This window comes from Acipenser ruthenus, chromosome 3 (assembly GCF_902713425.1).
Source record: "Acipenser ruthenus chromosome 3, fAciRut3.2 maternal haplotype, whole genome shotgun sequence".
Taxonomy (NCBI): Eukaryota; Metazoa; Chordata; class Actinopteri; order Acipenseriformes; family Acipenseridae; genus Acipenser; species Acipenser ruthenus.
In genome coordinates, this window is record NC_081191.1 from 106,180,111 (window position 1) to 106,196,775 (window position 16,665).

Here is a 16,665-nt window from a genome sequence, read left to right on the forward strand (position 1 = left end):
GGTTTTAAAAAGTTGTTATAATTCATTATTCTTGTAAACCTCATGTTGCCCGTGGACCCTCACAATATTACATAATGAAGGCTGTGTGTACAAACCTGTGTTCCCCATGCAGGCAGTAGATTCCAGAGATTCAATGGCCATGGCACTTTATTCCCAATGCTTTTCTTGGATCATAAAAAAACTCAACAGCAGGATAAAAGGCAAGGAAGACTTCAAGTCTATAGGAATCCTGGATATATTTGGATTTGAAAACTTTGAGGTAGGTATTTTGAGAAGTTTAATTGAATTGCATATCATTGAAGGATTCATATTAAAGGTTGGATATACAATGGCTTTTCATGAATATTTCTTTCTTTTATTAATGACATTGTAAATGAAATAGTGTTGATTGTACTAGTATACAAACACCCTTGAAAGAACAGCTGGCTCTGCTTCAGTTCTGTTAACTACTCGTATGCTATAATTGACTTGCACTGGGGTCACTGATAATGAAGCCAGTCATGCCTTGAAAATTTAGATCAAACTAGACTTGACCTCTCCTGCCATATGTCTGTTTACAGGTTAATCGCTTTGAGCAATTCAGTATAAACTATGCAAATGAAAAACTTCAGGAATACTTCAACAAGCACATTTTTTCCTTGGAGCAACTGGAATATAATAAGTAAGTTGTACAGTTTACATTTATCACTGAAATAAATAGATTTGCCTTCTGATTTAACTGGCAGGGAGATAACAACTAGGCCTTAAAGAACTGTGGTACAGGGCCCACTGAAATATAAACTACATTTTAATATAGCAGTAATCACACTTACTATTTCCGAAACCTCCTTAAATTTAAACAGCAGTGTTAAAAACAATTGACAATGTTAAAACAGAATTGTCTGTTCTTTTGTAAAATATTCCAATTTAAAGATATAATTTGTGCTGAGTGGTTAGAAATGCTAGAGCTTTAGTAGCGCTGCATGAATACCCAATGAAAACAGTAAATAAATCCAGTTGACTCATTGCTGGTCTCAGCATTCCTGTCAGGACTTTTCAAATCATCCTCTTCATTATCGTTCACTAGAAACCAGAAGTAGCATTTCCTTAAGGGAATAAATGAGCTGCAAAACATCATAAGCCATCCTAAAGAGAAAGGCCAACAGCAGGCCGGTGTTTCAATGAACAGGAAATACATTATTTTACTGAAAAATAAGGCAATAAGAGATTTACATTAAAAAAAAAAACAAAAAAACAGTATAAGTTGATTTTCTAGTCATTTTTGGGTGGCCCTAAAAAGGGGGGAGCGATTAATACACCGGTGTGACATAAGCGCCAGTGTGTCTAATATTTAACTACTGTACCAGTGCCACAATGGGATTACTGCAGCCACAGTTATGGCTCACACAAACTTAACTTTCAACAACACTATTTATTCTTTCAGGGTCTACGACATTCAGGTCATGTTGCTAGGTAGAAACACAAAACCACTGGTCTAATTAAAAGTTTTAATTGGTTTTCTTAATACCCTTAGTCATTTTGAATGTTAAATGCAAGCTTTCAGACTCTTGACTGACCTCCTCTGGACCCAGATGCTTGTAAGTGGAGAAAAAATATATGTTAACACAATATGTGTCCATCTTTGTCAAATATCTGTCCACTGATTTGTCAACATTGAGACTGAACCCGCCCCTGGGATCCGTAGCAAACAGCTATTGGTTAGAAAGCCAAGTAAACTTATCAAGTCTTCCGTTCGTAACTGCAATGCAATATTATAATGCAGGTGTCTGTTACCTCGTTTCCATGAACCTTGCAGCATCGTGCTGCATTGTTCTGTCACTGTTGTGAAAGCGTGCCACATTGTTTCCATGATTGTTGTAAAAACCGTGCCCTGGCGTGTCAGCACCATGCCCTCCCCTTCTATGTAAATAGTTAATTGATTTTTTTTTTTTTCTGCTTTCGGTCATTTTAATTTTTTGTTCACGAAGTTAAGTAATTCATACATTTTCTTTACATAAGATCAATAATTAAATTTACACAAAATGTTATTGTCAGAGTGTTTATGCAAAACCAATGTGAATTTACAATATAACTTAACTTTGTGATAATGTAAATCTTCTATACGTTGTCTTTTACCATTTTTTTACCTGTGTTTTTAATATAAAAAAAAACATCGCTTAAAAAACAAAACAGAACAAAAAAATGATTCAACACATCCGTCTTGACGTGTCGTCGATACCATGTGTTACCATGGTTACCATTGTACGTATTGCGTCATTTCTGTTATCTACACAAATGTATATATTTCGTGGGGACAGCTTGGCATGCTTCCATTACTGTGCTGTTTAAGTTATGTGCTGACACGGTATGGAAATAGTAATCGTGGAAACGAGGGATTTGAGACTGGATAAAGTAGGACAGTCAGCCAAAAAACAAAAAAGCTACGAAAAGCACGACTGTCGGATGGAATAAAATGTTACAAACAAGGGTTATTTCGAAACTAAATCTGTGTATTTTTCTTTATGTATCTGTGCTGAGCATGTAGGGAAAAAAATCAATTGTAAAAACAATATTTTAAACACAAAAAAGGTGTTTTCCTAAAACTGAAGTCTCAAAAAGGGGGGAGCGACTTTTACGCCTGTGCGACCTATAAAACCATTTTTACGGTAATCAAGGTCAGGAGTTTTTCCTCAGTATTTTTATCGGTTAACATTTTAAATGTAGTGATTTTTTTTTCAATTGTCCTACCTTTTTATTAATTCAGTTTACATATTAAGTGTGTGAAAGAAAAACAGGCATGCTGATGCAGCTTGTAGCAACAATGTAGCAATTAACTCAACCAGCGAATTACAAGGCAATTGCAGAAGAGTGAAGCTTGAGCAGGAGGTGAAGGTGACACTAATAATCAAATCAGTCTCTCTGTCATCTACCTCCTACTTCTGTTTGACATAAAACATTCAAGCATTTCGTTTTGCAGATTCTTATTGATCACTATTATGGGCAGCATTACTAAGAAATGGGTCTACTTTCTTTTCTGAGAAATATAAGAAATGAATGTGTATCACTAGTATGGCATACATGTATTGTGTGATATAATTTTTGATTACTGCAGGGAATCGCATCTGACAGTTGCTTTCCAGTCCTAATATGACCCTGCTGAATTCGGTCATTGTCTGCATAATTCACTGTGGCATGTTTTAAAGCATGTCAAAGTAAAGCATTATATGCTTGTGATATGACTGTTATTTAAATGTACACTGAGGCCAGTATGATTTGATTGATGAGAGTCCCTCAAGATGGGACTGAAAGGTGTTTGTGTTTAGCAATAGCTACTGAGTAGCCCATTGCGATACTATTACAATCATTCCAAGAGCAGACACCCAGAGGAAAATAACAAGAATAATTTAAATGAGCTAGTTTAATGCAACGTCCCCCAAGGACATATAGTATGATAATAGTATTGTGTTTTTTGTAAATGTTGTAAATGTTAAATAAATATATGTGGAAAGGTGCACTGTGGGTGCCAGAAAAACGGTACACTTAAATACAGTAGAAAAACGTTCTAAATGTTCTATTTGGGTTCTGTAGCAATCCCGTTGAAACAAAAGCAGCATGAGTTCTGTTAATAAAAACTATACATTCTGCTTCTTTCACCAGGGAAGGTTTGGTTTGGGAAGATATAAACTGGATGGATAATGGGGAGTGTTTGGACCTAATCGAAAAGGTAAATCTTAAAATCCTGATGAAACTCAATCAAATACACACACATTTTAGTTTTTTTTGCCATACTCTAGCAATGTCACTTTTAAATTACAATAGGGTTGACTTCTAATGCTGTCACTTCTAAACTGAAACTGTGATGTGCTGCTGCAAAAAGATCACAGTAATATAAAGACATTTCTGTTTGTATTTACATAGAAACTGGGACTACTGGCCCTTATTAATGAAGAGAGCCACTTTCCTAAGGCAACTGATGGCACTTTGCTGGCAAAACTGCACTGTCAGCATTCGGTAGGTGGTGGTGTGTTTTTTTTTTTGTATGCATTAGCAATATACCCTTATGTTGTTGCACAGCATATGAAAGTGCTTGTGTATCAACCCTCAACAGTTAAAGACCGTGGAGACTATTTATTCTAAACCGAAGAGGATTTCATTACTGCTGTTAAGATCACTAAACAAGTATTTTGTTTAAAAAGTTTAGGAAAACCAATAATCATACTCTATGTGATTAAGTGTCCAGTGTATTTTTGTGTGATTTTTTGATTACTAACTTGGGGACAGAAAGAGAAAATCCTTTATATATTACAGGATGTGCAGGTTCTGCTGAAAGAGCAAGACAGAGTGCATGTCTATCCTTAGGAAGCTTGACTGGGTCTGTGAATCGATATAATACAATACTTCATCACAGAGTAAAAACAATTTCATCAGTTTGAAAGGTCATGCATTTCACAAGAGCAAATATTTTTTATTTAATCGTTTTATTTCTCTTCTTAGCAAAATCCCTTCTATGTGAAGCCCCGGGTTGCTGTGCACAATTTTGGAGTGAAACACTACGCTGGAGAGGTATTTAGTCTTGTTCTTAAAACTGTGTAGACTGCACGTGGAAAAGAACATTACCGGTTCTTAAAAGTAAATAGATGCAGTCTGATTTGTGAGCCTGACTGTAACAGAGACAGCTCTATTTTATAGGAATGGTTAGAATTTATACCGTGTGTGTGTGTCTGTGTCAGTGTGTGTGGGTGTGTGTGTGTGTGTGTGTGTGTGCGTGTATCTGTGTCAGTCTGTGTGTGTGCGTGTGCGTGTGTCTGTGTGTCTGTGCCTGTGTCTGTGTCTGTGTGTGCGTGCGTGTGTCTGTGTCTGTGTCAGTGTGTCTGTGTCAGTGTGTGTGTGTCTGTGTCTGTGTGTCTGTGTCAGTGTCAGTGTGTCTGTGTCTGTGTCTGTGTCTGTGTCAGTGTCTTTGTCAGCGTGTGTGTGTATGTTTAGTACATTTTGACCCCCTGCTGCATGTCGCATCACCTTTTTGTTTTTCAGTTTTAAACTGATTGGAAGTCAAGTAAGTTAAGCTATCTTTGGATACACTGTGTTAAATGTATTTTTAATATAACTTTATAAATTTGCTTGCTTATGAAAGCGAAAGCCTGTAAAATAAGCTTCGGTGTATAACCAATGTGTTACCGCTTCTCTTTTTAGGTGTTATATGACGTGAGGGGCATTCTTGAGAAGAACAGAGATACATTCAGGGAAGATGTTCTTAATTTACTGCAGGAAAGCAGGTCTGTATATTCTTGCGTTCTTTCAGTCACAATATTCTGTTACATACAGTCTGAAGTATTTTTCCCAATAGTGGAGATGTGAATGTTACACTACCCTCTAATAAGTACGCAGCCAAATGAATAAATGCAGAACTACGACCAATTTGGTGTTACGTAAACATGTCAAAACTACAGTTAATAGATCAGAATAGTCTTCAACAAAATAAAAAACGTTTTTTCGACAACAGTGTTAAAGTTCAATTAAATCAAAATGGCTGTACTTTAGAGAAAAAATGAGGTTTACCAACTGAGGCTAGATCAATAAATCTTTCCTTTTCAATATAAGGCCTGCAATATTGTCAGGACACAATGTCTGAGGTGATTGGTATTGATTGAATTCTTCATCTCTCAAATTTTCTAGGCTGGATTTTGTCTATGATCTGTTTGAGCATGTTTCATGTTGGAACAATCAAGATACACTGAAATGTGGTTCCAAACATCGGAAACCAACTGTGAGCTCACAGTTCAAGGTCAGTCAAGCTGTGGGACAGGAAATCGAATTAGCCAAAGGGGAGCTCAAAGTCAAACCCATCACGTTACACTAAAAGAGCATATTGAATATATTTCACATGTGAAAGTGATCAATGAATGAATAGATGTTCCAACTGAGTGGCAAGAAAGTATGCCGGAAAGACACAGTATGAAAAGGTTCACTAAGTATTATGGGTGATGTTTCAGTACCTATCTAATCCAAGATATTATTCATGTAACAAATGATATCTGAATAGTAGATAACCCTTTTCTGCATGCCATGACTTGAATCCCATAACCGTGTTCCAATTCCCCTCCCATACTGTAATTCAGAATGTCAGAGAGTATTGATTCCAGAGACCTTCGTGGTGAGTGAGTTGTACAAGCTCTGGCACGCACACATGCTAATGTGTCATGCATGCCAGTGGTTGTCCCTAGTTTGAATTCACCTAAATTCTCATAAAAAAATTAACATAAGTTAAACGGTAAGCAGAAGGAGGCTGTGTGGTCCAGTGGTTAAAGAAACGGGCTTATAACCAGGAGGTCCCCGGTTCAAATCCCACTTCAGCCACTGACTCATTGTGTGACCCTGAGCAAGTCGCTTAACCTCCTTGTGCTCCGTCTTTTGGGTGAGACGTAGTTGTAAGTGACTCTGCAGCTGATGCATAGTTCACACACCCTAGTCTCTGTAAGTCGCCTTGGATAAAGGCGTCTGCTAAATAATAAAAAAAAAAAATGCATCAGCAAGCTAAAATGAAATATTTAGGTTCAGATATACCTGAGATGACTGATGGTACTGATATAGCACTCATAGTGTGATGTGAGCTGTTATATGACTTCAGAACTGTAGAGAAAATTCAACCTGAAAATCTAAACAAAGGACCAGTATGTATTAATGGCAGTATTTCAGGTGCTGTAAGGCACATTTATGCTACTCTATAAATGTCTTTTAAATACACCATTGTTTTCCATTCTAGAATTCCCTGCATTCCCTGATGGCCATTCTAAGCACATCAAATCCTTTCTTTGTCCGCTGCATCAAACCAAATACCCAGAAGGTAAGACTGGACTGCAACCTGACGGCTCTGCATTTTCACTCATTAACTCGAGTTTCTCAGACATGCCCGCTCAGTTGGTTCTTTTCAGTCTTGGTAATGTATGTTAAAAAGAAAATCATATGTTCTGCTTGTTTATGCAAGAAGCATAAATTAATGCAAAAAGCAAAGCAAACCTGAAACTCATAAAAGTGAATACATTTATATAAAATCCACTAACCAAGTTCTGAAAATTAACCACCTTGGTGTCAATGGTTTAGTGTGAGGTGAACAGCTCTTTCTTTGAAATATCAAGGAAAGCATGTGGATATTTTAAATGATTTTTTTAAAAATCAAATGTGATAGGTATTTCTGCCAGCTGGTCATTGATTCATTTACTTGATGATATCCATAAATAATAGCACCAATGTATTTGACTTTGTCTGAGCTACATAACAAATGTGATGTAGATAACAAAATGTGTGAGAACAGTTGTGCTAAAGTATGTGAAAGAACTGAAATCTTATATCATATTTCAATACTGCCTTATATTATACTGATATATGGCTATCTCTAGCTGCCTGTCATGTGCATATTTTGAAGGTGAGGTGCTGGATGAGCACCTACATGTGAATGCAGGAGTATCCCAGAAATGCATATTATCTGTCGTTTTAATGAGGCTATATCCAGTGGATTAAATGCATCAGTAATTTGGTCCCCGAATTGTTTTATTTAAATTAATGCATGGCAGCAGAGGGCACCATGATTCATGATTGATTAACGACTGCGGGAGAATGCGTAGTTTACCAAGCAATCCTCTTATTTCCCGTTGTGAAACAGAACAGGGAGGTAGCACAGGCTTGTCAAGAGATTAGAGGGGTGTGGCGACTAGTTATATTCCCATAGGTGTTGCTTCGTGTGAAGAGGACAAACAAACCATATTCCCCTTGAGTAAAGTGGGGGATTTAATCAGAAAGCAGTGGATATGAGTCACTCTGATGCATTCTCATAGAGAGACAGTGCAGTGCTTGATAATTTCAGATCAACTGTCAGCTCAAAAGATCTGTGTCTCGGGTCCCTGAAATGGGGTGTTCTGCTCAGAGTAGCTGCTGTATCGTGATATTTTCATTATCTAATGTGGCAGGGATTCCACTTGGGAAACGTGATCATTTGTAATTACTATTTGCCCTATAAATGTCATTTTGCATGATTTGATTTGACCTGCAAGAAAGTTGTTTTTTTTTAAACTTAGAAACTATGGGGGGCAAACTTAAGATCATAGTCATTCTGTAGAATTACAGGCACCTCGGTGAACATTATCACTCACATACATTCGATGAATATGCTTTGGCTGAAAGTACAGGATGAGTAATAGCTGTCATGCTCTAATAGTACAGCATTTGGGCAGATGAGGTAGTTGAGCATGTTGAAGCTTGCTGGTCTGTGAATGACCGGGAGAGACAGGCTGATGCTTTCTTTTTAGTCTTGATGATTCACATTGAGAACGAGGAGATAGAGACAGTATGGAAAACGAGTTTCAAAAAGGATTTTAAATCTGGGTCAGTAAAGAAAGCCAGCCTTGCTTAGTTTGCTATCCAGTACTAACATCTGTATCAGCTGTGTTTGGGAGAATGCATAAGGTCAGTTCTTTTTTATGTCATTCTTGTCTACATACTATCAAATACTGGAAATGTGTCTTTTTAAATATACATTAAAAACTATACCAAGTTGGTTGTGGTTTTAAACTGGCAGGATACAAGTACAGCACCAGTACAGAACAGTCATTTAAGAGTATGTAGTGGGGTTCCGAGAAATATAGCGTTCCACGTCCCCACGTGTTGCTACAACTGTTTAAATAACATACCTGTAATTTATCCTTTCATTGTTAACCTGACAACTTTTTACACTTATAATTTTAAAGTCTGATTCAAAGCTCTTTTCAAAATGTCCTCTCTAGTGCACTGATTGTGTCAGGATTATTGCCCACATTGTCAAACAGGTAGCACAGCATCAACGATCTGATGTGGACCCCGCTACTTACTCTAACTTGTATTGCATATGTACATGTTTTTTTATAGACTATTTTAAATAGCTGTAATGCTTTAAGAAACTCAGGGTTATATTTAAAGCAACAGGCCTCTTTTCTCCCATGTGGCATTTTCAGCAGTCTGGTCTATAGATCTGGAGAATCTATAAGAAAACTAATGCTAAAAGTAGCAGAGAGATCTTGACTAAATCACTGATAAATGGGCAGTGGAAAGGCAGAATTACAAATGCAAACACGCTCAAAATCAGTTTAACAGAGGATGGGAATACTCTGGCCTTTGGATGCTGCCTGACCTCTGGTTACCTAGCAACAAGAAACAGTCCAGGGGAGTATTTGGAGGCTTTTCTGATTTACACGTATCAAATATTGGCTGTGATCAAGGCTTGGCGCTATTCCCTTGGCGACTTCCAGAGTAATGTTCTCCAACGATAATAAGAGAAGGAAGTGTCACTGTGGACACAAGAGATTGTTCAGCTCACTAACGTTTTGGAATGGTCAACTTTATTACACATTACATCTTGAATGGTTAGGGTGTTTACAGATGTAAATTGAAAATATGAAGTATGGCACAGATATGTACAGACATTCTTTTCACCCAGAAAACAATGCTATACAGGACACAAATTGCATACAAATCATCAAACGAGGTAGTGTTAGATAGTAAAGTAATTCAACGTTTGATAGTCTGCAGTATAAAATACAGTTTAGACAGTTTGTTGTTCAACCATTAAAATAATGTTCTAGCTTTAGGTTAACTTCTAAATAAGTTAGCCTGTGAAATACAGAATATGTATGTTGAAAAAACATATTTATTTCACTGCAATAAACATATATATGTAGTATTTTGCTGTGCACTCTGACTTAAAAGAACCATTCAATTAAATGCCTGAGATCTATCAAGACAGAACATTAACCATGAACAGTAAGCCTTCAAGGATTTGTATCATGTTTAATGTGGGACTCAAGTCAGTTTTAAGATATGTATAAGGCTCAGGAAAGACAGTGCAGCTACAGTTTGAATACAAACAATGTTTCTCTTATTGCTGTAATGTCTGTTTTAAAGAACAGCCCAAAGTTGCATGTTACACAAAGAGAACATCTACAGGGGTCAGAATAAGGGAACTGTGTACTGTGTGCTGAAATAGATACATAATGAAAAGCTTGCCAATTGTCTGTCTTGAGGGTGTGTTAATTGCTGTTATTAAGGCAAGCGTTGACTTTAATGTATGCATTTGTGGCATCATTGCTGCAGGTGCATGTGGTAGTAATGTGACTGGCCATTGTGTCCTACATGAATTAGGCTGCATTTCAGGCACATGTCAGAGTCCTGGTCAATGGAGTAAACAATGGTAACCCTAAGGCTGATAGACAAGGAGTCGTTGGGGAGGACAGCTGTCTCTTGATTACTTTCTAATACCATTTTCATGGAAAATCGAGTTTCCGCCCGACAGCCTGATTGCTTGGCGGTGGTCCAATGGCAGTGGGAGGTGATAATTGAGCTGGCCTTACAAGGGGAGTATAACGGAACGCTCACAGGTGGTGAGGAGGATCTGCAAGGGTCCTCAGCTGGTGTTTGCTGAGGGGCCTAAACCTGTGACACGGTTTGTGCTTTTCAGCACTTTAGAAGGAGCTAGTTAGCAGCACAGGTATCGGATTATAAAGTATGAGGAGGTTTTCTGACTGCTAAAGTAAAATGTCTTTGGAGATCTATTCCCAGAGCCCTTAGAGTACAAGGGGTATGACTGAAATATTTCTTCTGGAAATTCGGGGAAATAAAAAGTAGTACTTGAAAAGCACATGATTGATTTAGACTGACAAACATTATTCTTGGAAACAGCAGTCCATATAAAAAAATAAAAATGTACGGCACTCCCTTTTGTCTTGGTTTCCCTGAACACATAATTAGCACTTCTTTTTAAAAAAAAAAACTAAATATTATGTTGTAAAATATGATAACAGTAGGTAAAAAATGTAAGGTAAAACACTAATGCAGACAATAGTCTTGACAAAAAAAATCTGAAAATGTGGGTACAAACCACAGATTTTTCACAACTAAACAGCCTCAGACTGATTTGATTCAATGTAAATGTACCTATGGCTTGTGTGCAAGCACTCTCTCGTGGAGTGGCCTGGCAGCTGTTTATTGCACTGCAACGTGTAGAAGCTGGCCTGAGGGAAATCATATACCATCAATATGTTGTCAATTTCAGCATTATTCAGCATTACCTCCATCTGTTGTCGTACTTAAATACATGACCAGCAACTCAGCCTTTGATCATTGTTTTGTGTGTGTGTGTCTCTCTCTCTCTCTCTCTCACGAACGAACGAACGAACGAACGAACGAACGAAAGAATATTTTTGACATATATTCAGATACAAAAATCAGATTTTCGTATAAATAAATAAAATGCATTGTCAACTTTATGCAATTTATTTTGGGAATAAACAAAACAACGTTTAAGTTGAACTGCTATTTGGCATCCTTTGTTTTGTAGTTAATTCACTGGGGTAAAGTAAGGCCCACACAATTTGTTCTTTAACTTGATATTTTTCTATTTGAACGTGTTACATATTGTAAGGTCTTGCTGTAAAATAAAGGCGCGCACACAGGGGCCACACCCCCTGCCCCTGCTGCTATGCTGTCTCTGCCTGCATTCCGAGTAGTATAATGACTTTTATTACTTTTTTGAAAAACGAACAAATATCCAAACGAACATTTAAATGATGAGCAAGTATCCGAACATGAAAATCCTGTGCTCGTCCCAGGACTAAAATATGTGTATGGAATACATTTGGTAGGCAGGATCACTGAGGGCTTTACTGCTGAGCAGTCATGAAAATACTGTGTTTCAGTTGGCTGCTCTGTGTGTCTAGTTGTAAAATAACTAGAGTGTATTTGTGTTAATGTATTTATTTATTGTTTGTATATTTATTTTGTTTGTCTAAAGACACACTCATACTCTGTTATGTGAAATAATCAAAGTTCTTCCTTTTAGAGTTGAGGCATTATACAGTAAATACATCACAATGGGTAAACACCTTCAGCAGACAACCTTTCCTGATACTTTTGGCTCTGTTTTTGTCTTTTCTAAAACATGAAGCCTTGACTTTGGCCTCACACTCCTGTAGGGTGAATTTTGTTGGCTGACCTCCCCTCCATCCCAATTAAATTAGTGTGAAAAATACAGCTGGCATTTCTCTATGGGTGAGCTGAAATTGCATAGGCAGTCTGAGGCCTTAAACTACTGGCCCACTGCTGCTGCTCTCTACCCAACGGGCCCTACAAGTCACTGCACAAATTAGCCTCGGCATGGGACGCGTTGCCTTAGCAACTGGTCACTAAGTGGCAGAATCTGTCTTGTTCAGTCAGTGTGGCTTTAGCTCTAAACAGAGCAGATCAGTGTCGTAGTTTGTTCCCCTGTATGAAATTTGAATTGAGCACGGAGTAAAGGGAGGGATGAAGTACACAGTTCATTGCATGGTAAGTGTGTCTGGTATGAAACCAGTCATTTTAATGTAGAGCTGTAGCCAATTGTCATTTTAATATGGGAGACTCTTTCTTATCTTGTTTAGCACTGCAGAGAAGTTGCTCTGTGATGGTTGCAGATAACCACATTTATAGGAACTAACAACTTGCACTGTTTTGTTTGATATGCACAAATTGTGAATTTATTATTAGGGGAAAAAAGCACTTAAAGTTCTGTATGCCTTAAACAAGATTGGCAAATCGATAAGTATGGAATGATTTTAAAGATTGATATGTGTTTCAGTATTTGCTTTATAATACATATTTTGAAGATGTGTGTGTGTGTGTGTGTGTGTGTTTTTTTTAACGTGAGTAGTTTTATACGTTAATAATAAGTAAATCCCTTGTTGTTTATTCGTATGAGTTTGTACAGGGTATTTGTGATGTAGTTATTCTTCAAATTAGAAAGCCCAGTGTTGTTAATACATGAAAAAACTAAAGGTAAGTTTGATGCCAAGCATCTATTGAAAGACAATGCAAAGATCTGGAATGTAAAACACTGTAGGGTGACTATTGCTGTACTTTATATACAGTATAGGTAGAAAATGAATACCTATATTCTTGGAATCCATATAAATAGATTTCAGTAGGGGTGCTATAACATGCACATGCTAGTGTAAATTTGCTAAACAGTCAAACTAAACTCAAATATATAAGCCACTAAACTCATATAATGTTATGTATTTGCTTTACTGTAAACAGTTGTTTTTGGTATATAATGTATAGCTTTGTAATCCGGAATGTTTAGTAATGTAAAGTAAATCAAACCATTTCTGAATGTTATCTTTTGAGTTTTGAAAATTGATATGATTTATCTGTTAAAAGTAGAAGTTAGTTTATGCAGTTTACAAATATGTGTAAACTTTTCAGCCTTACAGTAGTTCTCAAATAGACATTTAAAAAGATGTACAGTTAGGTAAAAACGTGTAAAGGTATTAATGTGTGTAGAGGTTGTTTACTGAGTCAGGTTCGAGAAATCCTTTGGTTATTGAGCAAAAGAGACAGAGACACAGCTTGCACAGAATGGGCTTTGAAAAAAAGCCATATTGTTATACATTTTTTTTTGTTTGCAAGGATTAGAGATGGGATTAAGAATATTCCTCTTTATATTAAGTGATGGTAACAATTTAATCGACTCTCTCTCGTTCTGTGATAGAAAATAAAACATTTAATAGATAAAAGATCTTTTTGTTTTCCTTTCTGAAAGCTGTAACTTATTCTTTTGAGACTATGGAAAGGTGAAAGTGACTGACAGCAAGAGTTGGTTTTCTCCTGGGAGTAACATATCCCCCCCCAGACAAAGGTCCTCTGTTCTCCTGATTCAAATTCCAAATCCCTTTGTTTGCCTGAGTGATCGCATAACATAGGAATCAAAATATGAATGGAAAGAATGCAACAATTGCAACCAGGCGGTTTTCTGACAGACTGCTTTATGGTGGCAATCATTGGACATTATGTGCACAGCAGTTATGCAAATTCCATATCTGGCCTTTAATTCCAGACAGCTTCTTAATGTAGACTACTTATTGTGTATGAATCTTCAAGTCCATGTTTAAATGTCATGTACTGTACTGGGTTATACAGAGACAAAACTGTGGTGGTCTTGCAGTAACAGTACCCTACTTCTTTAAATTTGCCCAACAGAAAAAAGGGGTATTCTATCGCAAACGCCCACCAGGGTTAATATTCTTTTGCACCCAGATCTGTAAGGCCACAAACCAAATTTTTGGCACCATGATAATACATTGCCCCATTGTAATGTGCAATTGCAATATTCTTTAGTAAACTGTTTATTATTATTTTTTTTAATCACTTATGGTTCTGTACTTTGTTTCAATGGCTTAACTGCCACTGGAACCACACATGAAATGGTAGAAATATAACTAAGTTTGAATACTACCCCCTGAGTGAATAAACTGCCTGCTTCACGCACAGCATTATGGTTTTGGCTTCTTGTATATCAAAAGATTATATTTAAGGTCAAATGCGATGTGCTAAATTAGGGAAGAGGTAATAAAGTAATCCTGGTTTGGACAAAATACAATCAATATGATTAGTCCCCACTGCCCGACTGTGAACAAGACCTCTCTTTAAATTAAAATCTAAGTTTAAATGACAAACCCATGCAAATGATATGTTTGTTACAATAAAAGACATAAATGGATTGACAGATGTGGGTTTTTTTTTTTGTAATATTATTTAGATGCCAGACCAGTTTGACCAGTCCGTGGTACTAAACCAGTTGAGGTATTCTGGAATGCTGGAGACCGTGAGGATACGGCGGGCTGGATTTCCAGTCAGGAGAAGCTTCCTAGACTTTCACACAAGGTCATTTATTTCATTTAAACCCTTTCACTTGAAGCGTCACCAGAAAAGAGAGACACTTTCACAACAAAATTCCTGAATACTAGCAAAGACTACTGCCTTCTTTTTAGTGTGTTTTTTATAGGGAAAGGATTATGTTTATCGATTTGAAGGCCACATTACTTAAGTCTGAATACTAATTGAACATTCTGGATGGATAATCAATCTGCCTGGCATCAGTCAATGTTCTTTTCAACATGTATGTTGGGATAGACCTTACAGTCTTCAGTCAGGCATTCGAAAATGTTAACTGCTGTTAATAATAAGGGTTTAATTTAAAAAATAAATGAAGAGGAGCTGATGAGCTCAAGTTAGGACACAATGCTTTCATGTTCAAACTTTTAGTGTAAAAGCCTTTATAACAAACTGCATATAGAGACACATTATATCCATTATTTTTACTGCCAGTTCCTAAGTGACTAGCCAGGGAGTAAGTGGAATATTCTGGCTTTAACAGCTTATGAGGGCACCTACATTTTAAAATGACATCCTTCTGCACTCAATTTTAGATACAAAGTATTGATGAAGAACATGTCAGTTCCTGAAGATGTAAAGGAGAAATGTAGAAGTCTGCTTCATACGTATGACAGTACAAGTGCTGAGTGGCAACTAGGGAAAACAAAGGTAAGTGTATCTCTGGGATTCTTGCAAGCGAGATAGAAGAACTTAGGCAAGTATGGTCACCTATACAAGATGCTGGATACGGTGGAAGGATCCACACATAATTGTATTATACCCTCTTTCATCATTTCATGTATAATCGTACCATATTAAGTTTCCTATCCATTACACACTATTTATATATATATATATATATATATATATATATATATATATATATATATATATATATATATATATATATATATATATATATATACAGTGCCTTGCAAAAGTATTCAGACCCCTGACCAATTCTCTCATATTACTGAATTACAAATGGTACATTGAAATTTCGTTCTGTTTGATATTTTATTTTAAAACACTGAAACTCAAAATCAATTATTGTAAGGTGACATTGGTTTTATGTTGGGAAATATTTTTAAGAAAAATAAAAAACTGAAATATCTTGCTTGCATAAGTATTCAACCCCCACACATTAATATTTGGTAGAGCAATAACAGCTTTAAGTCTTTTGGGGTAAGTATGTACCAGCTTTGCACACAGTGTCGGAGTGATTTTGGCCCATTCTTCTTGGCAGATTTGCTCCAGGTTGTTCAGGTTGGTTGGACGACGCTTGTGGACCGCAGTTTTCAAATAGTGCCACAGATATATATATATATATAAAATTAATCAGCCCTTTTAAGCTTACTAACACCATTATGCTTTTGTTTTATAATATGTATTTTGTGTTTCTGTTACCTGGTAATATCCAGTTAATATGCGCCAGTGTTACTTACATTTAAAAGAACCCCCATTTGGTCCTTGGTGGTGAATTTACTTTACACTTTCTGTAGACCATTGTGTAGACTCTGCAAAATTTACTTATCCAGAACAGCCTAAGAAAGGAATATGTCCCAGTTTATTCTAATTAAAAGTGACAGGAGTCGCAATGGACCATGTGACACAGCTGGAGGTGCTCCCCAAGTAGGGGACCATGCTGATAAAATCAATTGTCTTCTAACCAGATAACAGCAGGGAGTATAGATAATGGAATCACTTAATGCTGTTATAAAACAGAGTGTTTCATCCCCTGAAAAGATGAATGTATAAGTTAACTCTATTTTACTCAATGAGCGTGTTAATAGTATATGCATACAGTATAATATAGTAAGCCTGATCCTCATAAATTTGAATTTTTAGGCTTGCAATTGATAACAAAAAATAAATAAATAAATAACAAAAGACAAGAGTTATACACACAAAAATGTCATATTTCCATGAGACAGCCGACCAGAATTTGGGGGTAGCTAAACAATACAGTCAGAAGCA

The 16,665-nt window shown here is 36.7% G+C and overlaps 1 protein-coding gene across 1 annotated transcript in view; it reads left to right on the forward strand.

Moving 5' to 3' along the window:
• Nucleotides 1–16,665, forward strand: part of LOC117394376 (unconventional myosin-X-like) — a 108,519-nt gene that overhangs the window by 71,541 nt on the left and 20,313 nt on the right. The window contains exons 12-21 of the mRNA XM_059020579.1: nucleotides 113–259; nucleotides 561–661; nucleotides 3,637–3,703; nucleotides 3,898–3,990; nucleotides 4,474–4,542; nucleotides 5,170–5,252; nucleotides 5,653–5,761; nucleotides 6,740–6,820; nucleotides 14,573–14,697; nucleotides 15,243–15,357. Of these exons, the coding sequence (XP_058876562.1) occupies nucleotides 113–259; nucleotides 561–661; nucleotides 3,637–3,703; nucleotides 3,898–3,990; nucleotides 4,474–4,542; nucleotides 5,170–5,252; nucleotides 5,653–5,761; nucleotides 6,740–6,820; nucleotides 14,573–14,697; nucleotides 15,243–15,357 (990 nt within the window). The remainder of the gene's footprint in view (nucleotides 1–112; nucleotides 260–560; nucleotides 662–3,636; nucleotides 3,704–3,897; nucleotides 3,991–4,473; nucleotides 4,543–5,169; nucleotides 5,253–5,652; nucleotides 5,762–6,739; nucleotides 6,821–14,572; nucleotides 14,698–15,242; nucleotides 15,358–16,665) is intronic.